This window comes from Eretmochelys imbricata, chromosome 7 (genome assembly GCF_965152235.1).
Source record: "Eretmochelys imbricata isolate rEreImb1 chromosome 7, rEreImb1.hap1, whole genome shotgun sequence".
Lineage (NCBI taxonomy): Eukaryota > Metazoa > Chordata > Testudines > Cheloniidae > Eretmochelys > Eretmochelys imbricata.
Genome location: NC_135578.1, coordinates 107,028,668 through 107,052,224, shown reverse-complemented (window position 1 = coordinate 107,052,224; position 23,557 = coordinate 107,028,668). Strand labels below are relative to the sequence as shown.

Below are 23,557 nucleotides of genomic sequence, written 5' to 3'. Positions count from 1 at the left end.
TGAAGAACATGGTTAAATGTGTCACTGAATGATTAGCTCCAGAAATGCACCAGTTCTTATGAAGTCTGTACAAGAATTAAAAGGAGCTAATATGTGCGAAAGAAAAATCGAGGACCATGGACACAGTGAGGAAACATAATGATATGTACAGGGAAAAAACACCTGATCTGTGTGATCTTTGACAGGTTCAATTCTTTGGGTAATGTGGTTTTTGTTATAAGAGATATGTTTGGCTTTGCTTTTTCAGCAGGTCACCTTATTATATTTTGGTGTTTGGTTTCTTTCCTTCGTGAAGAAAAAAAGCTGTTTTATAATAAAAGGGAATACACAAAAACAATACAGGTTTCATGTTTTAGAAGCAGAATAAATATGCATCAATTACAGCTTCACTATCTTGTGTTGGGATCCCCAGAATATCCACTGAGCTAAGCACAGTGTCAACACTCTTGAGAATACCCCTTGTGGCACAGTGTGGCTTTGCATGCTGGCTGCCCTCTTCTCCCCGCATTGCAATGATTTACTCAGACCCAGGAACTCCAAACCAGATGCTCCCTTTTGAAGGATCTTTTTTTCCAGATTACAAAGAAAACCCTCCTCGTTAGCCCCTCAAGTCCAACCCTTCTTCTAACTCTGGGCTAATACCAACCAATAAGCATCCAGCCAAGTTCAGGAGTCCCCAGCTCTGGTTTATAACAAACAGTTTCACTCTCCTTAAGCCAGGACCCCCCGACCTCTTCTCCTGGAACAGGGTTATGCTTCAGGCCAGAGGTAATTCTCAGTCATCTTTTCCCCAACTATTCCCTTGTACTCACTCCTTTCACCTTTACCTGGGAGATGTCTATAGGCCACAGTCCATCTCCAACAAGAGTCTCAGGGAGTGCCTGTCTTTAGGAGCACCTCCCTGCAACTGAGCCCTGATGGCCTTTTATGAGTCCTAGGTGCTTGTTATTCAATCGACTGCCTAGATGGTCTCCTTCCCTTCGAAATGAGCTCTTGAGAGGTAGCCTAGGTCCAGACTTCCCTTAAAGGGGCCAGCAACCCCTTCACTCCTAGGCCAGTATTTGAATGGAAGGCTTTAACAGAATGCCTACCTGCAGGAAATGGTAGTAATGGTGCTGCTTCCTCCTCCCACCCCCCACCCCCGCCAGCCAGCACTGAGCCAACTTTATCCCGTGGTTTGGACGAGGTGTAAAACTGAGGTCATTAAAGACTTGTGGCACATTTCATAAGGTGGGGTATTAACCCCGGTGTCTCGGCTAACTTCCGTCTAAATTCTGCTCGCCTAAGTCCCCTGGCAGTCTCTCAGCTGGACAGAAAATTCTTTTTTACTTCCTTCCCTAAACTATCAGCTGCCATGTTCATTTCAGTTGGCACGATATAGCCCTTAATTACATCACAGGGGGATTATGCTGATTTACTAATCAATTGTTGAAATGCTTTGAAATCCTCAGACAAAACAAGCTTCAGAAAGAAATAGTACTCTCTCAATAGAATGATCAAAATGGACATTTTCTCCTCATACTGTAATAACTGTCCAAGGTATTCTGGAGGGGCAGAAGAACACACAGTTGTAAAGGTAAGGTCAAGTACACTGTGCTATAAAACATGCAAGCTTTTAAGGAATTTAAAATAGCCGTGTAAAGGTTTGGACTCACCTCTGTGGCGCCTCCTGCTGGTCATTGTCAGGAATTAGCTCGCCCAGCCACCGGAGCACCCTCTGAAGGCTGGTGACCTGCCTTACTGCTGGCCCCCGTGTCCCTCCCAGGGCCCCTTTCTCTGGGGTGCTGCCCCCCGGCAGTACCCCCACACTCTTAGGTTCTGGGTCTCCCCACCCAGGGGAACCCCCTACCCTCTAACCCCACCTTGCCTCAGTCTGGGCTATTGCCAGTCCCCACTTAGCCCCTTGTATTGGGGCAGACTGCAGTGTATATGCCACACATCACAGGCAAGGCGTTTTTGGACCTGCTGCCTCTGCCTACCCATGGACTGCCCCTCTGCAACCCTGTACCTATTCGGCCTGTAGTCAGGCCTGCAGCTCCCAGCTCCTCTGGTCCTTCCCCAGCCCTGCTCCAATCTAGGTGTCCTGCTCGGCACCTTGCAGCCAGGCCCTTCTCTCTCTACAGGCAGAGGGAGACTGACTGACGGCTCTTGGCTCACAGCCTCTTATAGGGGCAGCTGGGCCTGATTGAGTGGGCCACAGCTGCGGCTGCTCCCTTAATCCGTCCTGGCTTTTCCCACAGCCCTAGCCCTCTCCCCAGGCTGGCCTTGGCCCTGTCTGGGCCAGAGCGGGTAACCACCCCGCTGCAAGCAGTAAAGCATAAAAATCTACAGTGACCATGAAACAGAATGGAACAATCTGGAGGGACTGCCAAAAGGTGAAGTCCTCTCTATCTTCTAAAGGCTAGACTGTGTCCTCAGGCACAGCCTTGTGCACAGGGTACTGTGTCAGGGGAGGATCCCAGGAAGCATTGTCTCCCAGGGTGAGGATACTTTAAAGTGGGCAACTTTGTCAGGTGGCTGCTTTCGTGAAGTGGTCCTTAGTGCTTAATTTTATCTGTGGTACATCATCTCATGGTCACTTGTACTGAAATAACTCACTCTTTAATGGGATTGCATTTAGAAATGATTGGGTAATTGAACCAATGGCCACAGAAATTTGTCATCCAGTGAATAAGGGTTTTTTCTGGCATGATTAGGATAGAGAACAAAATGTCTCCCCTTCCAAGAAAAGCCAAAATTCAGAATGAGACTGGCAGACGAAGCTGATAAAACCAAAAAGAATTCTGTTATTCAAACACTTATTAACATTGTAGGGAGACACCATGTAACTTCTTTGTTGAAACATGCCCCCTGGTGACTGCACACGAATAACCTGATCAGACAGTTATTTTAATCAAAGTAACATGAACAGAAGAGGTATGTTAAGATAGTTAAGGAACTAAGAGTATGACAGATTAACAGTGATTCTAGATGTATATTTAGACTGGAGGTTTCGTTAGAACAGTGAAAAATGTTATTTTGGCAAAAGAAAGAGTAGCAGCAATTAGTTGCATGAGAGGTAATCTACTAGAGTAGCTCTCCTTTGGAGCGGACACGCAGTAGTCATGCATTTAGAAGGCACTGATTGTAGCTAATGTAACATTTGTATTATCTTTTCTCAGAATGAAATAGGTGAGTAGGCACAACAAAAGGCAGCATGGTCTGGCACAGTTAGAGGACTGGAGTGGGAGTTGGAAGCCTGGGTTGAATAATTTAATTCTGTGCAGAAGACAGAGCTGTTGGAAGCTGGCAAACAGTAGCATAAATATACTCTTAGTTAAAACATGTAACAAGACAATGGGACAGTACTGAGAAAGCAATGAGCCTGCATCTCAATTTTGGGAAGTCTGTATGAAATGACTCATTCCAAACTCAGAACACTAATGTGTGAGTCCCCACAAATTTCCTCCCTACACTGAAAGTAATCTGCAAAAAGAACAGGAGTACTTGTGGCACCTTAGAGACGAACAAATTTATTTAAGCATAAGCTTTTGTGGGTAACCCACAAAATAAACTTGTTCGTCTCTAAGGTGCCACAAGTACTCCTGTTCTTTCTGCGGTTACAGACTAACACGGCTGCTACTCTGAAACCTGAAAGTAATCAGCATATTGATATTCCAAGGCCATGGACCAACCACCTCTGCAGCTGGCATTGTGGGTACCACCATCCTCAGTGTGGTTATACATAGCCCGTATGCTTTCATGTTACCAGCGAATGCCAAAGAATTGCAATGAGTAAACAACCATTCCAACAGTTGCAGGCTGAGAATCCCAACTGTAATAAATTAATGCAATGTCATCCTTTAAATCAAGTACTTCACTGAATTAAACTCATATGCATTGACCTGAAGGCTTTTTTCTTGCATTGTGCAATCCATTATGCTGTACTGATACTCCCTAATACATGCATTTTGTCAATTTATACTGGCCAAAGCATCACAAACAAGGGAAAACAATTGATTAATGGGGGCTTGATAGTGATTAGCTTTGTTACTCTTAAACTATACGCACCCAGAACATTCGCTGACCACACTTGAACAAAAGATTCCTGTGAACATAAATAAATGAATCCGCCCTTTTCCTGAAACATACAGATCCCAAGCTGACCTAGTCCCTATTGACTCTCCCACTCTTCTCACCACTTAATAGACTTTCTAACATTTCTCTTCTGCTCTGATAACCATCTCAATGATGGACTTTAGGCAGACATTACACAGGTGTATTGAATGTCAAAAGGAAATTGGAAATAACTGGTGAAGCACAAACGTCTGACAAAAGAAATTACAAAGAAACAGATAATAGGTGTCAACCGGTAACATGCAGCCGCAGAGCAGATATGGTAGGAAAGTTTTTGAGGTTATGTTACAGATTAATGTTCATGATTCATATTTTATAAAGTGTATACTGACAGATATTGGTTTCAAAGAAAAATATAACATGAAATTCAAGAACTAAAAGGTTTGACAATGCCCAGAATTAACTGTTCAAATAGTTTATATACATTGTTTTATGTTAATATAAGAAACTATGTCCTTGAATTTGCAGCTACTATGTAGGTGGTGGTATCTTAAAGTGACATATTCACATAGGCCACAATGTAGCACACACCCCGTAGAAAGATTAATAGTTTATGCCACCCTTTCTCCACCATTACCTCGCATCTGAGCATCCCACAAACAATTAATTTATCCTCACAACAGTCCTGTGTCCTCTATTTTACAAATGGACTATGCCCAAGATCTCACAAGCAGTTTGTTGCAGAGCTGGGAACCGAACACAGATATTCAAGTCCAGTAACTTGACCACAAGACCAGCCTTTCCTACCCAACACCAATGGCCTGTCTTTTAAACAGTACTCATGGGGAAACGTGCCCTCATTCCTCTCAGTGCACTCAGCTTACAGGGTTTCCTTTCATGCTTTTCCCTGGCTTTGACATCTGTCACTCCATTGATCACCAGGTTGATCCAGGTGGCCTCTTTTCACCCTCCCTGCTGGTAGTACTGAGAGCTGTTTTGGAATTTCCCCAGCACATCAGTGTTCCTGTTTGGGAGAAGGTTTTCAGGGTGGCTTCACAGTTCCTTATTCTGGGACTAAAGAATATGTAAAGAATATGGTAAAGGTCATGCCTATTATTTACTCAGTCTGGTGTGCAGCCTTTCAAAGACCGTGGACAGCGGACACCAGATTATTAGACAATTTTTTGTTAATGGGTCATGAAACAATATTAGACACGGCTTTACTCTTTCCAAAAACTGAGTGCCCCTCCCTCTACATTTCTCACCTAGATAAATTACTCAGGGTTACATCCTGGCTGGCAAGGTTCGACTACCAAGATAAGGATGTTAAGCTTAGGGAAGAGATATGCGGGGTACATGCAGGCAAGAAGGCCACTCGGAAGAATCTACAGGCTCTTCGGAGGTGGCTCTATAGTGCCATACTCACTCACATGCCTGTTATTGTACCCCTTTTTCCTTGCTATCCTATACGAGAACAGGAGCCCACTCATGCAGATATCAGTTTATGTTGCTTCTTCAGAGCATAGTCAGTTTTCTGGGAAAGCCATGCCCCTCCCATTTGGGGCTTTAGCATGTTTGCCCAAACAGGATATTCAGACCCCTTATCGATGGCATTACTTAGGTATACATAGATACTTGGACACAGTACCATCTGCTGGCTCACAAGCATACTGTTAGCAGGCCCCGGGCATCCCATCTTGTTTTTGTTTCACACCACTGAGGGGGTAAGGACTCAGAATAAGATGGGACTCATCTGTGCTCCTCTCACACAGTGTACTTCACCTGGAGGACAAAAATGTAAGATCTGATTTGTGCTTGGATGTAGCATAAAGGGGCAGCTTCAGGGAGACACTTGCAGCTTCCTGATTCAGGGCCATCTGGCCCAGCTCAAGTTAGGGCTCCACGGAGCAGGCCTAATTAGCACCAGTGGAGGATCAGGTGTAGCTCTGCCTTGCCACATTCTTCTCCCCTCCATTGTCCATACCCACACACATTCCGTCCTCCCTAACAAGGGGTTAAGGGGGGTGCCTGGTTTAAGATGCAGCAGGGTCACCTGAATCAGCTTCATGGCAGTGGAACATAAGAAGAGCCATACTGGGTCAGCCCAAAGATCCATCTAACCCAGTATCCAGTCTTCTGACAGTGGCCAATGCCAGGGGCTTCAGAGGGAATGAACAGAACAGGTAATCATCAAGTGATCCATCCCCTGTCGCCCATTCCCAGCTTCTGGAAAGTTCCCCTGAACTACTTCAAGGGCACTTTGCACCATGAAGGAGAGCTCAGCCCTTAGTCTCATTATCCAGTATCAGGCAATAAATGCGTGAAGAAAAACTGGACTGAAACCAAGAACCTGCTTTCTGCCACTTTGGTCACATCTACTACCACAATACATGTGGAAGGGTGTTGTCACATCCACTGTGGTGGAGAGAGGGCTTTCATCAGAATTGCCAATGCCAGTTGCATGTATGGCAGTACAGACCTATCATACAACAGTTTAGCGTTTTTAAATAGCACATATTTAAAAAAAACAAAACAGTATCAGAAAATTATTACAGCAACTTGTCAGGTGGGCTTTGTTCAAAAGTGCTTGGTGTTTGACACCTAAAAACAAAGTAATCTGGGAATTTTGCTGTAAAATATTAAATGTTAATATCACATCTCCTCTTAGGTTGAGGAGGGAGAAGAAAGATGCCAAAGGGTCTGAGAATCCTGTGAAAAAAGCATATCATTCATTTGTACATTTGTAGAGACTGAAAAGAAAATTACTAATTACCTTTACAGAGAAAACATTAATGGCATAGTAAGACCATCCTGGCCACTATGGATGTAGAAGCCCTCTACACCAACATTCCACACAAAGATGGACTACAAGCTGTCAGGAACAGTATCCCCGATAATGTCACGGCAAACCTGGTGGCTGAACTTTGTGACCTTGTCCTCACCCATAACTATTTCACATTCGGGGACAACGTGTACCTTCAAATCAGCGGCACTGCTATGGGTACCCGCATGGCCCCACAGTATGCCAACATTTTTATGGCTGACTTAGAGCAACGCTTCCTCAGCTCTCATCCCTTAACGCCCCTACTCTGCTTCCGCTACATTGATGACATCTTCATCATCTGGATCATGGAAAAGAAGCCCTTGAGGAATTCCACCATGATTTCAATAATTTCCATCCCACCATCAACCTCAGGCTGGACCAGTCCACACAAGAGATCCACTTCCTGGACACTACAGTGCTAATAAGCGATGGTCACATAAACACCACCCTATACCGGAAACCTACTGACCGCTATTCCTACCTACATGCCTCCAGCTTTCATCCAGACCACACCACACCACATGATCCATTGTCTACAGCCAAGCTCTATGATACAACCGCATTTGCTCCAACCCCTCAGACAGAGACAAACACCTACAAGATCTCTATCAAGTATTCTTACAACTACAATACCCACTTCCTGAAGCGAAGAAACAGATCGACAGAGCCAGAAGAGTACCCAAAAGTCACCAACTACAGGACAGGCCCAACAAAGAAAATAACAGAACGCCACTAGCCATCACCTTCAGTCCCCAACTAAAACCTCTCCAACGCATCATCAAGGATCTACAACCTAACCTGAAGGACGACCCATCACTCTCACAGATCTTGGGAGACAGGCCAGTCCTTGCTTACAGACAGCCCCCCAACCTGAAGCAAATACTCACCAGCAACCACACACCACACAACAGAACCACTAACCCAGGAACCTATCCTTGCAACAAAGCCCGTTGCCAACTGTGTCGACATATCTATTCCGGGGACACCATCATAGGGCCTAATCACATCAGCCACACTATCAGAGGCTCGTTCACCTGCACATCTACCAATGTGATATATGCCATCATGTGCCAGCAATGCCCCTCTGCCACGTACATTGGCCAAACTGGACAGTCTCTACATAAAAGAATAAATGGACACAGATCAGACGTCAAGAACTATAACATTCAAAAACCAGTTGGAGAACACTTCAATCTCTCTGGTCACTCTATTACAGACCTAAAAGTGGCAATTCTTCAACAAAAAAAACTTCAAACACAGACTCCAATGAGAGACTGCTGAATTGGAATTAATTTGCAAACTGGATACAATTAACTTAGGCTTGAATAGAGACTGGGAGTGGATGTGTCATTACACAAAATAAAACTATTTCCCCATGCTTACCCCCACCCGACCCCCCGACTGTTCCTCAGATGTTCTTGTGAACTGCTGGAAATGGCCCACCTTGATTATCACTACAAAAGTTCCCCCCCACCCCTGCTCTCCTGCTGCTAATAGCTCACCTTAATTGATCACTCTCGTTACAGTGTGTATGGTAACACCCATTGTTTCATGTTCTCTATGTATATAAATCTCCCCACTGTATTTTCCACTGAATGCATCTGATGAAGTGAGCTGTAGCTCACGAAAGCTTATGCTCAAATAAATGTGTTAGTCTCTAAGGTGCCACAAGTACTCCTTTTTCTTTTTGCGAATACAGACTAACACGGCTGCTACTCTGAAACCAGAGAATACAGCATAATTTGTATGAGGATTACGATCCAGCTGTAGAAAGCATGCAGGGAAAATGAGGCATAAACTAAAAGAAAATTCAGAAGAGTACAAATTATGCTATTTTAAATCTCAGTAGACAAAATATTCATGCAGACCTCTCTAATGCCACACCAAAAATTAAAAAACATCCACATGCTCTAAACAGGCACATTACATTTATAAATTAAGATCAACTTCAATGGAACAATTCAGTGTGAGTTAAAACACGCATGTAACTCTTTGCAGGGGTCAGAACCTAATTTTGTGTTACTTCCTAATTGTATTATCGTAGGTCCAAAATGCTTTAGGCAAACTCCTGTATCTATAGATTGTCCATCTAGATCTTACATAATTGTGAAGAGTCCTATGAATCTGAAACTTAACTAAAACATGAATGAAGCCTGTTATTATACTGAATTATACTGTATACTCTGAGGAGACTGGAAGTAGCCTTTGCTCTATATCAGGGCAGAGTGTAATCAAAAATTAGCTTTAGCCTTATTAGGCTTTGAATCACTTTGGAAAGGAAGATAGGTCAAAATCTTTTACTTTAAAAATTTACCATCCACATTTTTCTTTGGTTTATTATTTACACAGAAACTTCCACCGCATCAAATTAAGGAACCTGTTGTATACATATAGTACCTACATACTGCATTTTCCATTTCCTCTCTTTTACAGTATATTTTATAAAGTGTATTTTCTTGGAAGTACATTCCACTATTAGATTTCCTTTTTTGGAGAAGCTTCTTAGAACATGACAGTCCTAACATTTCTCAGGGCTCAGAGAGACTGCAAGAAATAACCCCCAAGTTTAACCAACAGTAACACAAATACGCAGGATAAATCTTGCAATAATATTCTGGAATATAATTCCCCTGTACCAACAAGTAATAAATAGAAATTATATTCAATACAGTAGAAACTCAGTATATAGACATATATGCAATGTTGATGTATATAAATTTAAAGTCAGTTATAGTTAATTGAAAAATGTACTGTATGAAAACTATCAAGTTACATAATATGAAGAGGTTGGAGAAGTAAAATAAAACTGCTTAATATCTACTTTACAATTAATCACTTAATACAAGCAGTCAGACAGAGGCCTGGGAAGAGACTCTTCTACGACTACCTGTCAGATTAGTGCTTATCTTGCCATTTCTCTATAAATTGTGGCGACTATTGAAGGAACAAGTCTTTTCTATTTCTGAAGCATTTCTTTATGAACGGAGCTAGCTTTGCAATGGTAAGCCTCCTTTCCAACCTAGCATCATTCGTACTCTCAAAACTTGACTAGACATAGAGCAGACAAGTACGTTGGGATTATTCACGTCGGCTTCAAATACAGAGTTTATCCATCCTGGTGCTAATAATTTGTAACACCCAATGTTTACTATGCTAAATAATTCTTTATAAAAGACACTTTGCATCCATTCCATTTGTTGTCAATACTAGCCTGCCCTGCCCCCAATTTTGGTTGGTATATTAAATATAGGTTCTTGAGTTTTCATATAGGACTTGATTGAGAGCCTGAGGTCCCTAATCACAAACTTGTAATAACACTGTTTAATTGTATAATCAAAAAGGCCCATTAATAATGAAAAGCTTTGTCTCCATAGTCTCGGGGCATAGGAATTAACAACTCTGACAAACTGGACTTCATGAAGTAACCATCTTGCCTTATTTAACAGTAGTTACACATTTAAAAATAAAATGATGTTGAATAGATTTTAGGGGTCCCCTAGTACAAACTGCCAAAAGCCTGCAAATTGGGGGTGGGGGTGGGGAGAAGGCTAAAAATTTCAGTCAACTGAAATGTTTGAGGGAAAAGGACAATGTTTTGTGAGCTAAAGAAATAGTATCAGTTTAAACTCCTTCATTCAATTGTGCCAGAATCTTAATGTTAAAGTGAACATTAATTTCTCAGTGAAAGACACATTTTATGTGGTTATGAAATACATATTTTATATAGCATACTGGTTTATTGGATAGATACATATTTAGAAATGTGATTTACAAATCAAAACTACCACCTGGATGCAATCTTTAGTGATGACATGAGCTAGAGCATTGCATTAACATGGTGCTATGCATTTAAAATGAAGTTAACACATCTTAAGGCCTATCCCCCAATACTTATGGACATAAATTTACTTGCATACGTAGTCCCATCAGGCCTTGAGTTCAATAACCATTTGCATACTTGGGACTAAGGCTGTTCTGAGAACTAGTGTTTACTCTTTCCATATTGGGACTGGGACAGACTCAGAGTAGTCTTCAGATGAAAACAGGGACAGGTACGAGGAACCACCTCAGAAGACCAAATATGGAGGAATACAGGTAAATGTGGAGGGCTCTTCCACTCTCTTGCTGAAGTCATCACTTGATCACTATTTTCGAGGTGAGCAATTGTAAATGTATTGAGTGAAGAACCACAAAAGGAGGTCTATATAAGTTGAGGAAGATTAGGTTCAGAATTCATTGAAGGCACTGGGCAGCTACTGGAGGGTAGAAAAATGTCACTACCTTCAGAAAATGTGGCACCAGGGAAGAGAAGCACACTAACATACCATCTACTGGAGCCTATAAGGTGCTTAGAGCAGAGGTTTGAACCACTGAGGGACTAGGCTTTTGACAGAAGCTCTGTTCAGAAATCTAAGATAGTGGAATTCTGGCCCAACTAGTTCTGAGGGAAAAGAACCACCTTGCTTAGCCATCATGGGGGGTAGGGGGGGAAGCCCATGTCCAACAGAAAGTGATAAAGGAACTCTTTTCATGGCTGTGGCATAGTTTGGGCCTCCCTATCAAAGATACACAAGTCCTTCAAGAGCTCCCCTGCACTAACCAGAGTGAGACAATTTGGGCACCTGAGTCTGAGCCCTGCAAAAGATAGTCCTGGCAGAAAGGCTCTGCCCCTTGGGATGGCATCAGCAGGTCTCATACTAAGCCTGCACTCATTGGCCAGGATTTTAAAAATAAAAATGATTATAAAATGAAAAATTATACATAATTATGTAATGTTATTAATTTACATTACATATAATTTTAAAATAATTTACCAGATTTATCTCAGATTTGATAAACACAGCAAAAAATCAGGTTTTGGGTTGAAACCTGGAATTCCAAGTTTCAGGCAAAGTGATATTTTTCAGATGATTAACATCTTCTCACCCCATGTGTATTTATGTTATTAATGTGTATTAATGTATTAAGGATTGCATAGGAGATCTCATATTTGAGCCTTGACCATGTCGTATAGTTTGGACTGAAGATCTGATTGTACAAATCGCCATCAAAGCAAAGTAAAATGAGCTATGTACTTGAGCTCTCAGAAAGTACCTATATGCAACTATCAGAGTAACAGCCGTGTTAGTCTGTATTCGCAAAAAGAAAAGGAGGACTTGTGGCACCTTAGAGACTAACCAATTTATTTGAGCATAAGCTTTCGTGAGCTACAGCTCACTTCATTGGATGCCACAGTATGCATCCGATGAAGTGAGCTGTACCTCACGAAAGCTTATGCTCAAATAAATTGGTTAGTCTCTAAGGTGCCACAAGTACTCCTTTTCTATATGCAACTAGAAACACATACAGAGCAATACATAGTTCTCAGTTGTGCGGTGCTCTTTTCAGGGTCTGATAACAGATACATATTGTTACATACTGCAGTGTTTCTGGTATTATTCCTATGTTTGTAAACTACAGAACATTTGGTTGCCTGGGTCAGGTAATTCATTTTTAAAACTTCCTTTTGGAAATAGTAAAGACTAATTAAAGTGACTAGTTGTGCCACTTTCCTATATTTGAAAAGTAATACCTCTAGATTTTATTCTGTTCACAGTAGAATAGGGAAATGGTTGTATCAAGGTATTAGGTGAGCAGCTGTTTTAATTTTACTAGTTAGGACAAAAATGAATAGTTTCAAAGAAAAGCTGCATTTGAGTTGATACGTGTGCCACCTAATCAATGTTGTCCTTTGACTTCTGTGTCTTTGCTATACACATTAGGAAACAATTGTCTTGGTTGTTCAGAAACAGAAACACTGAAGACCACAATCATATAGCTACTAATTATTTATAAGCATTCACAGCAAACAGGAAATCACTTTATTTTTTGTATTAAAATGTCAAGCAGACTGGCTGAAAAGCACTTACAAATACAATAAACTCAACATGCAGGCAAGTCTTTCCTTTATATTTGCTGAAGTCTGTTTATGTTGGAAATTAATATGCTTCCCAGCTAATTTTAATTAAAATTAAATATTCTATTAGTATTTGACATCATTTTGCATTTTCTTGACTTTTTTTCTGTTCATTTAGAAACCACACAGATTTTAATAAAGTCAACCTAGCGATTGGGGATTTATACTTTCCAGCTTTTACTGACACTGGAAAAAAAGTAATGTATAAAATATTTTTTCCTAAACTCACAACTTCTAATTACAGTAGTTCTCAATGACATGACATTATACTAAATTCAAAATGACTAGCTGTGAAATCCCAGCTCCATTGAAGTCCACCACAAAACTCCCATTGACTTCAATGGGGCCAGGATTTCACCTTAGGTATTTTGTACCATTTCCAAAACAACAGTAGAGTGAGCAGTGCTGACAAATACTGTATTAATAATCTCCTTTGAAATAACAGAAAAGAAAAAACAAGTCAGATCTCAGCCTTTTAGATTGGATGAACTAAGTGGTCAAGTTTAACAGAAAGTCCACATAGCTGTAGCATTGCAATTGAAATGAAATTCAGAGAGTGTGGCAACACCTATTCAATGTTCATCTAGGAAATGGACAAGTACATTCTCTTGTCAAACTAAATAGGGCAACATCAAACCTGACGGTCCTCAAATTTCAATTGTTTAAATATCCCATTTTTCTTTAATTGTACATCTGGTCAAAGCATCTTCCCAAGAATTGTAACATTCTTTAATAAAAACAACAAACTAATACATCTCTGTGAGGCATTAAGGCTGGGATTTCCAAAAGCACTCAATTACCCTAGCTCTGCTCTCTTTGAAATCAATGCAAGTTTTAACTAATGAATTCAAAGGGAGTAGAGCTAGGCCAACACTGAGTGCTTCTGAAAAGCCTATCCTAAGTTTGAGCATCATCTCTGTACCCTTCTGTGCCTCCATTAATTGAGTGCACAGCAAGAGCTCTGCTCTTCAAAAGAATAACCTCAGACAATTAAGTGGCTTAGTATGAAATGCGTAAGTGTCCACGAACCAAAATAAACCTGGTAAGTCTGAAGCCTACCATCCATAGTATTGCATTTTAATACCAAAACCACTGGGAGCTCCTGCCTTTCTGATCAATTTGTATAAACGTAGATTACATTACAAGTTATTTTTGGATATTACTACATTTCAATATAGTTTGTAGGTAGAAAGTGTTATAAAGGTTATATTGTAATTTGTGGTGTCACTGTGCATCATTCAAAGAAGCATTAACACAGTTTAGGAAGAGTATTTCCTCTTTAGAAAGAAATCAACTGTGTAGGCCACATTGAAAAACAAGACTGTAGGTATTTCTTCTGTGAAAATACCATCAGTTGAATCATGGATAAACTATGTGAATTACAGCATATGGAAACTACCTCTGAATTCTAACTGGTTGACCATCATACTTTAGATGTGATGCTAACACCCATATCATTTCTTTATTGCCACTTGACTTTGACTAGACCAATGCAATAACCATGTCGAGTAAAATACGAAAGAGTTCTCAAAAATGTTCTTAGACTTGTATTTGAAACCAATACTATGATGATCATAAATTGGGGAGTAGAAGGGAAGAAAAATGTCTGCTTGAATTGCATTGCTTGGACCTCAATTAGTTATTCTTGTTTCATTTCCAATTAATTATCATAGGGCCAATGTTTGTACATGGCTACTATTTAAAATTAAAAAAGGTTCCTAAAGGATTGAAGATGGTTTTTAAGTCCACAGGTAATGCACATTAGAATGTAAGCACCTAAAGATTTTTTTTTTCCAACAAAGGAATCACTTTCTTGAAAGGCTAATATGTAACTTCAAACTGATTCAGTTTAAGTACTGATTCCTTTTAGCAAAAACAGTAACAAAACTTCAAATGTGTGGAGTTTTATGATATTGCAATCTATTGATGAACTATATAAGAACTGGCTTCTATCAGCAGATACTGACACAAAGATGCAAAAGAGCACACATAATATTCAAATATGAGATAATATAGTGCTTATAACAAAGCAACAGAACCTCTTGAATTTCTAACTAGTACAAATATTTATTCAAAAAAAATTAAATGTGTCATCCGATGAGTGGCTGCAGTGTAAATGAAAGCCAGGGATGCTAACACTGCTACCTATAAGGCGTACAGAACAGGCAAGTGCTGTGCAAGCTTCCCCACACAATTCTTCAAATGAACCTCAGTGCGGAATAGCAGTGGTACCTCACGTCAAGGCCTGGGTGTTTTTTGAGCATGGTTTTGTAATATGTACACATGAGTATGAGCTAACTACCAAGCTCATTTACACATGTGATCCACATCTGGATATGAACTGTTTTCAGCAAAAGTATAAGGCTAGCATATTTACCCACTGTACCACTTAGCTGTATCTCTTTGGTAATTTTATAACGAAACTACTCTCAGTTTTATTTCTAAAGGGGAAGAAAGCTTTCCAAAACTTTGTTGCCCTTTTCATGGAGAAATGAACCTAATTTCCAAGTTCAGTGTGATCTCCGTCACTGTAATACACATTATTTAAAAACAACAAAATGGTTCCTATGAAATTATGAGCCCCCTCTATATATTTACATTACATGGTAATAAATTGTATGATATAATAGTGCAGCATTCTATATTAAGTAATTGCACACTTCAAGTCTCTTGCAATAGTTCATGTACAAACCTAAGAGTTATACACATTTCATTACAACTTCCACAATTTTTATCACAGATTTCTAGGGAGCCATATGAGAGATTTTCTAATAGATGTATCGTTCATCTAGGGAAGAGTTATGGTTAACCTTTGCCTCTACAGAAAAAAAAATTGTTATTCAGTTCACTTGGGTACTTTAAGGTATTCAGAATGCAAAGAAAGGCCAAAAGTACCTAATTTTAAAAAATTCATGCAAGCAAGTTTAACTAAGACACTCTACATATTGCTGAAGCCTTGCTGAAAATCATTTGAAATGTTAATAGATTTTGCTTGTAAGTATACTACCATGTATTCACAATAGCCTACTGCAGATACCTATATTTCATACTGCTCTATTTTAGTAGGCATACAGAACTGTATTATGTATCATTCATCAACAGTGCAATAAAATACAGTGGCGTAGAAGTGCCATTTAATAACTCTTCAACTTCTAAACAACAACATCCTTTCTGAACATGTCTGTCCCACCAAACTTGCATACTGCTGAACGCTGGTTTCATCACTTGGCCCCTTCCGTCTTTTCTTATACACACTGTAAGGCATTACAGTTCTCTTGTGAAGAACCCGAACTCGGCCCAGTTCTTTAATACAACCTTCATCAACTGCAAAAAGAAATAAAACTCAAATTAATAAACATATTGTCCTTGTTAGTATGCATTTCCTCACCTTATTTTCTTTGATTAAGAAAAGGTAATGTACCTATGTGCTCTCTTTAGTACTAAAGAATAAGATAACTTTGTTTCGAGCTGATCTATATGCATGGGTTGTGGAGTAATGTAAATCATAAGTTGAAAACATGTATCCATGATGAGTGAAAATAAATCACGCATCTACCCACCTGAAGCGGTTAGGTATGCTGTTTCTAACACACATAAAAAGCTATATTGAAATTTGTGTTCAGTGGAGATCCATGCCAGAAGCAATACTGTATTTGAAACTATTTTCCAATATCATTGACCAAAATGGACTTCCTACAGTTGCCATAAAGCAGTGTTGTTTTTGACAACTACACTGTTTCCAAATGTTATTGCTATAGCATGGGATCCCTGGTTCGCTGGCAGAGAAAGGTGCCCACATAATCCTTTTTGGGGTATAAATGACAAAATTTCTTCCCAAACTGAGTACAGCTTTATCCCCAACCAACTCCTAGTCTCTCTTGCACTCTTCCATGAATACCCATCTGCTGGGTCCAGTAGTGAAATGAGGTCCAGCATGTGTTGTGTATTACTTAACCCTTCCCAGTCTGATACCATAGTCCTGCAGACCCAACAACAGGGTTGACAGCATTGGCCTGACCAATTTCCCTAGGCTTTCAGGACCCAGACAGGCAGCAAGCCTCATCCATAGTTGCAATTTATTAACCTAATGTACAATACCACTCTGATTTATTCTAACAAGCACCATGCAAGAGTATTGTGCTGAATAAGTTAAAACTTCATTTGTTTGCATCCAGTTGTTGCTGCTATCGCTGAATTCTCATTTGTGTAGGTGTTTACATCCCAGGCAAAATGGTTCTAGAGTAACTGGGAAACAAAGTTTTTACTTAAGTAAGAGAACAACTAGCCATACTGCCTGAAGCAGCTGCATGCTACATTAATAAGATTTTTACAAAGTGTTGTTTAAAGAAAACACTGACTTTGCTGAACACTAGGTTTACATGGCCATTAATATAAAAATCAGTTTAAAAGCTCCTTTTGGAAAGTAAAACTATTAGAATGCTAAGTGAAAACAGAGCAAAAAGACATTCATTACAATGCCAGTAAATAGGACATAAGCTATGCGAAGAGTACCACATATTTTTGCGGGCTCAGAAGATGCTTTGGCTACAAAGTTCTTATGGGGAGGTATAAAGCCATTTCATGATCCATGTATATATTTTCAAAATTTCTAACATTTCAAATTTACTTGTGTCTAAAAATTGTGCTTCTTTACAATTAAAGCTGCCACCCCAACGTAAAAACAATCTATTTCCCATAGATTTAAGACTCCTCAAATGAATCTTGCTGGAGTCCATTCTACACCATTTCCCTTTGCATTATGAATTATAAACAACTGGGATGATGTCTTCTGCTGATTCAATCAAACCACCAATGTGGAAATCCTAATAATTCTAATAGTTACTTTATGGGTAAACAGTTTTAATTAAAAAGAGGAAAAAACAGAGCCTTCCAAAATTGAAGCCGATATTTTCCTAACGGGTTTTCCAAAGTGCATCTGAAATTCTTTGCAAGCAGTTAATAGAATAGACCTGAACAGACTACAAGTAAAGTAAACTAGACAAATTTTTCATGCTGCATTATTTAGTCCAGGTATTGCCACACGGATGTCTTTGGAGTACCTGCTGATGGTCTTTGAAGAGCTGGCTAATTACATGGTGTTGTTTGCCTTGTTTCCAACACCTAAATTACACGAAAGGTTAAAAAAATGCAATAAATGTATTAACTATTTTTCCATGTAAGCAACCTCTGTAGCTGCCACAGGTAGGCTGAGTTATCATGAAAGAGAGGGGAGATGGGCGTATGTGATGGGGAATGGGAGGCTGTTCATGAGAATGTCTATTAAAACGTGACCCTCACTATAAAAAAAAAAGTTTTAAAATCCCTTTCAGGCTGCCTTTATGCATTACAAAGAAACAAAAGAAGTCACTAACAATGTTTTTCCTTTGAAAAGTCACCACTGAAGCTTGCAGAATCATAATTTTTCTGCTGATTGCTTGAATTCGGATATTAATACATAAAATAGAGATTCATCCAGTTCACAATGACTTCATTACTTTTATCTGTTGTGATTCCTTACATACAGGTACAATGTTCTTCTTGAGTAGGAAAGAGTGATGTGAAAGAAGAAAATCTGAATAGTACATGCTAAGATATGCTTCTCCACTAATTATTGCTGGCACTTGCTTTAGATAAACTCTGAAGTAAAAAACCCTTTGTTTTGGCTTTTTCTCCCTCTTTGAAATCCATTAGGCTTTTTGATGTGTAGCCAATACCTTTCTGGTATCCTAATGGATTTGTTTTTCTACCATTCTTCCCACTCCTCTATACTATTCTCATTCTTTGTGAAAGTTCACAGAGAACAAAATTTGCAAGTTCAGCCTCAAAAGGTGACACAATTAACGTTATTTTAACTTCTTAAATGGGAGACAAAAGTTTGTACTTACTACACCTTTAGGCCAAGTATTGCAACCTGAACTGGACCAGTGCCAAAACTAGTCTTCATAATTTGTCTGAAGAGAGCACTTTCACGGCTGTTCTTTACTTACTTGTTGATATTTATTACTTCTATTTAAAACTGAAACCAGATATTGTGGGCAAATGAATCTTTTGGCTTGTATTGCTCCTTGCCCTAGATTGTATGTATTACAGTAACTAAAGCTCCTGCACCTTCAACTTCTCCACAGTCTCCACTGGCTTAGTTGAACTTTGTTTGGGCTGTTGAATGTGTGTTTTTATATGCTTAGCTCACTTTTACTCACTACATCAGATCTTAGTGCATTGTCCTCTTTGGAATCAGACCATGCAACATACTTATTGCTACCACGATTTTAGCATAGCTGTGGGCAAGTATTTTATGGGGGAGAACCATGCAGTAGACCAATCCCAGCTTGGACAGTGGCACCATTTTATAAGTCTTCAGAAAAATGCACCCTTACAGGGCAGACAGGGAAACTTCCAACTATCCTGAATATTGCTGAAGGAAGAATCATCCTGAGTTCAGCATCAACACAACTTCAGAGACTGTGTGTATGTGCATGTAAAAACTGTCTTAAGGGGTAATATGTTAAACTCAGATATGCATAGTCCCCTAACTTATGCTTTTAGTGATCATGTATATGTTTTACACTTATTCAATGCCCATTCATGATTCTTACAGATGTTACACAAAGACCAGAATGATAAAATCCTTCCCATAGGTGTTCTTTTAAACACCAGAGAGATTATCTTTCTTTTGTGACTATAATTTATCAACCCCATAAAAGAATAAAGTTATGGGACAAAAAGAACCTGCTGTGAAAGTACTTAAATGACTAAATAAATATGATTCAAACTGCATCTGAAAAAGAAAGGCTTTTACTTGCACTTTTAAGTCATCACTAAACTAATCTCAGGTACACTGTTAAGCTTTTATAAAGGGTGAATAAGAAGTTCTGTCACCACAATACCAAATCCATAAGAAACAATTTAGTCAGCTTCCAGTTGCTACTGTTCTAGTGCCAAAATCATAAGAGCATAGGAAAAGTATTCACTTTATTCATTTAAATTCTTTGGAAGCCATCCTACCTTAAGTAGGATGGCTTCCAGAGGATTTAATGGAAAATAAAAACAGACTGGGCTCTGGTATTGTTTAAAGAAGAAATAACCTGACAAACATAAAAATCAGAAATCTGCTGCTCAATCTGAATATTAAGCACACATTAAAGACAATTAATTGTACTTTTGAAAATATGAGTACCAATGTTCCTTCTCTGTGTAACTGTGCTGTTGTGACATAGGTGCAAAACAGGATGCCGCTATCATATCAGCTTGGAATGAAATCCGTAGTATATTAATGTAAATGAAACAGTGTTTTTTTAAAAGCAGGAAAAAAGCCCAACAACTAATCTTGCTTCTGTGTCTTATTAAAATAGTTTTAACTAGTGTTTTCCTATTTTCCCTCCCTAATTTTCTCATGGGTTACTATGTGCCAGACACAGCTGAAGTAGAAAGGGCAGCTCAGCAACTTTACGCATTGGAGAAGCTGTTATAATTAAAAAAAATAAAATAAAATAAAAATCAGAAGATGCTTTTTCTCCCATACTTTCTCACAGTATATTCTCATGAACCACCCAATGACCTCTGTTTCTCCCCTCAATTTTGTGCGCTTTATTCTTCAGTCTCAAAAGGCTCCTAACATTATAGATGTTGGAGGCAGAAAAGACATGATCAACCAGTCCACCCTCGGGACCATTCAAGATTATTTACAGTGTATTTCCTAGTCTCTCCCCCTCCCCACAAGGCCAGTTTTTAATGTCCTGCAGAAGAGAGTTTCTACGCATATCTTGGGAAGACTACATCATACACCTCACTGTCAAGAAATTTATTTTGAAATTCACCCTAAATGCTCTTTTTCTCAATTCTATCTCTTATGCCTATTTGAATCAATGACATCTAGTCCTGAGGATTTGTTACTATTTTCTAAAATTATCTCAACACTTCCTCTTTCGATACCTCAGTCTCTGGCAATGCTTTATCCTTATTACCTAAAAAGATGAGATTTAGGACAAGGGGTTCTCAATCTTTTTCTTTCTGAGGCCCCTCCCAACATGCTATAAAAATTCCACGGTCTACCTGTGCCACGGTAACTGGTTTTCTGCATATAAAAGCCAGGGCTGGTGTTAGGACAGGGCAACTGCCAGGGGCCCCCACATTGGTCAGACTTCGGATTCAGCCCAGGATGGCAGGACTCAGGGCCACGGACTTCAGCCCCATTTGGTGGGGCTTTGGCTTTCTGCCATGAGCCCCGCTAGTCAAACACTGGCCATGCTTGGAGGACCCCCTGAAATCTGCTCATGACCACCCCAGGGATCCCCAGACCCCGGGATGAGAATCACTGATTTTGGGTAATTATTTCTGCCACGAAGGCCACAACAACCATTCAGTAACCATTCAGCTACTTTGCTATGTTTACATCCTCTTCCATTTCTCCTTTTACTGCCTAGCTGTACACAGACTCACTGAATCTCTTGCACGCTTCCCGCTTCGGATGTATTTAAAAAATTTTTTTTTTGTCTTCAGCTAATTCTCTCTCAAAATCTCCCTTGGCTTTTCTAATTTTCATCTTACATTAATTTTGTCATAGTTCATTTTGCTTTCTATTGTTGTCAGTTGGTCTGGATTTCTCTCCTTTTTTGTTTTTTGCTTTTTTAAGAATACCTGTTTAACTCAAATCTGTTAAGTCTTTAAGGTGCCACCAGACTCCTCGTTTTTGTGGATACAGACTTACACGGCTACCCCTCTGATTCTTGGACTCTGTCATTTAACAATATCATTTTATTCCTTTCCTTTCCCTTTCTTTGGTTAGGGGTATGTATATTTTCTGCGACTCAATTCTGGTATGTTTAAGCAGCCTCCATGCTGAGCCTAAGAATTTCATTTCCTCACTTTTGACTTTAGGCTCTTTTTGAATAGTTTCCTTATTTTATTTATTTATTTATTTTTTTAAAGTTCCCCTTTTTAAACTAGAATGCCACAGTGCTACTTTTTGGTTCCTGAAAAGGTTGAATTTAATTATTTTGTGGTCACTATTACCTTATGGCTTGACTGTACATAGTTATTTCTTCAACCAACTCCAGTGTGTTATTTAATACAAATTGGAAGTTGATCATCACTTGTATGCTCTAGAACTAACTGGTCCAAGAAATAATTTTAGGTTTCAAAAATACCAGTCCTCCAACTTTATTCTGATGAAATACCCAAACCCTACCACCCCTAGCACTAACCCTAACTTTATATGCACGTCGGTTAGGGTGAAGTCACCCATTGTTACTGCTTTTATTAGATTTAGTTAGATGTTAGATCTCCCCCAAAACTACATACACAACATCTTTCTCTTATGGGTAAACCCGCTAATAGAGTTGTATTATTATGACTTGGGAATTGTATACACGCAGGTTCTCTTTACTCAGAATTATTTCATTACGGAATGTTTCGTGTCCAGTGCTACTCCCCTACCTTTAACACCCATGTCTATCCTTCCTGTATAGTACATACCAGGGAAATCGAGAAAAATAAATACTCATAGAAAGTAGAGGATCAGACTCAGATTACTTTATGGCTCTATACAGCTACACAGCAGAATCTGGACTTTAGTTACATATTGAAAAAGGCAAAGGATTTAAATATTCAACACTACAGAGGATGAGGGTGCTTTTGATTTTCTGAACCTAGAGCCAATTGTGGTTGTCCATGCAAAAAGTTGAGGCTCCGAGTTACCGGTGGAAGGATAGCTCCAAAAATATACACAGCTTTAAAAGCCTCAGTACAACACAATATGAAACTTTTTGGCTACCCAAGTTATGGATCTGGTCTAAAGAAACCCAAACTGGTTTATGCTTCTACTTCAGGTTGGCAAACTTTAACAGAAGTATTATCCAATGATTTAGTCTCTCACATGTTTTCATATTGATTTGCAACAATTTTCTGGAGGCTTATGCCAGAGTACAGAATAAATCAATTTAAAACTTCTTCTCCAAATGGGAAACAGACTTTGAAACACTTTGAATAAAAATGGGTAATTTTATAGCAAAGTGCATATCAACTAACTTTTTAACAGGATACACTGATCTTAAGTTCTCTTTTCTTCTTTCAAGTAATTTATCCAGAACAATTTACAGAGCATGAATGGAAATATTTCTGAAAGCTCAGCAAAAGTTGGGAAAATTGCTATGGTTCGGCTTCCAAGAAATAATATGCTGTCGATCAAGCACTAAAATCTCTAAGCTAAAAGTTCATACGGAAATTTTGTTGAATAAAGTTAATTTAAAAACATATTTGTCCTCTCCACGTTTTTTCACACACTCAAAGTCATTTACTTACTAGTCATCTGCTGATTTTTATTTTTTAAACCAAAATTGCTTGACACAGCTGAATTACATACACTTTATTTATGTCTCCTATTTACCACACAATCCTAGCTGCCATGCAAAAAACTATCATCATTAAATTAGGATGCTAAAACCACTAGATTTCAAAAGAGATTTCTACACATTTCACTGTAGACCAGTTAAAGCTGAAGTCATTCAATACCTATAAAACTATGATCAGTGCATTTTAGTGTTGGTGATTATTCCAGGTTAGAGTAAATTAATTTTATAGATACTGGGATTGTGCACACACATACACACCCCTCCCCCGCCACCCCAGTGTGTCAGGGCAGAGTGAAGGTTTGGGTGCCTTAGCCATCCATTTCTATATCTTAATATGTTTGAATTTCTTTAAGTTTAACTTTAACTCTTAAT

General features: G+C 39.2%; 1 protein-coding gene across 3 annotated transcripts in view; it reads right to left on the bottom strand.

The window, feature by feature from the left end:
- Positions 1-12,724: 12,724 nt before the first annotated feature.
- Positions 12,725-23,557, bottom strand: part of ATE1 (arginyltransferase 1) — a 182,397-nt gene continuing 171,564 nt past the window's right edge. For all 3 annotated transcript variants that reach the window (XM_077823002.1, XM_077823001.1, XM_077823000.1), the window contains one exon: positions 12,725-16,160. In XM_077823002.1, coding sequence (XP_077679128.1) covers positions 15,982-16,160 — 179 coding nt within the window. In that variant the 3' untranslated portion in view covers positions 12,725-15,981. The remainder of the gene's footprint in view (positions 16,161-23,557) is intronic.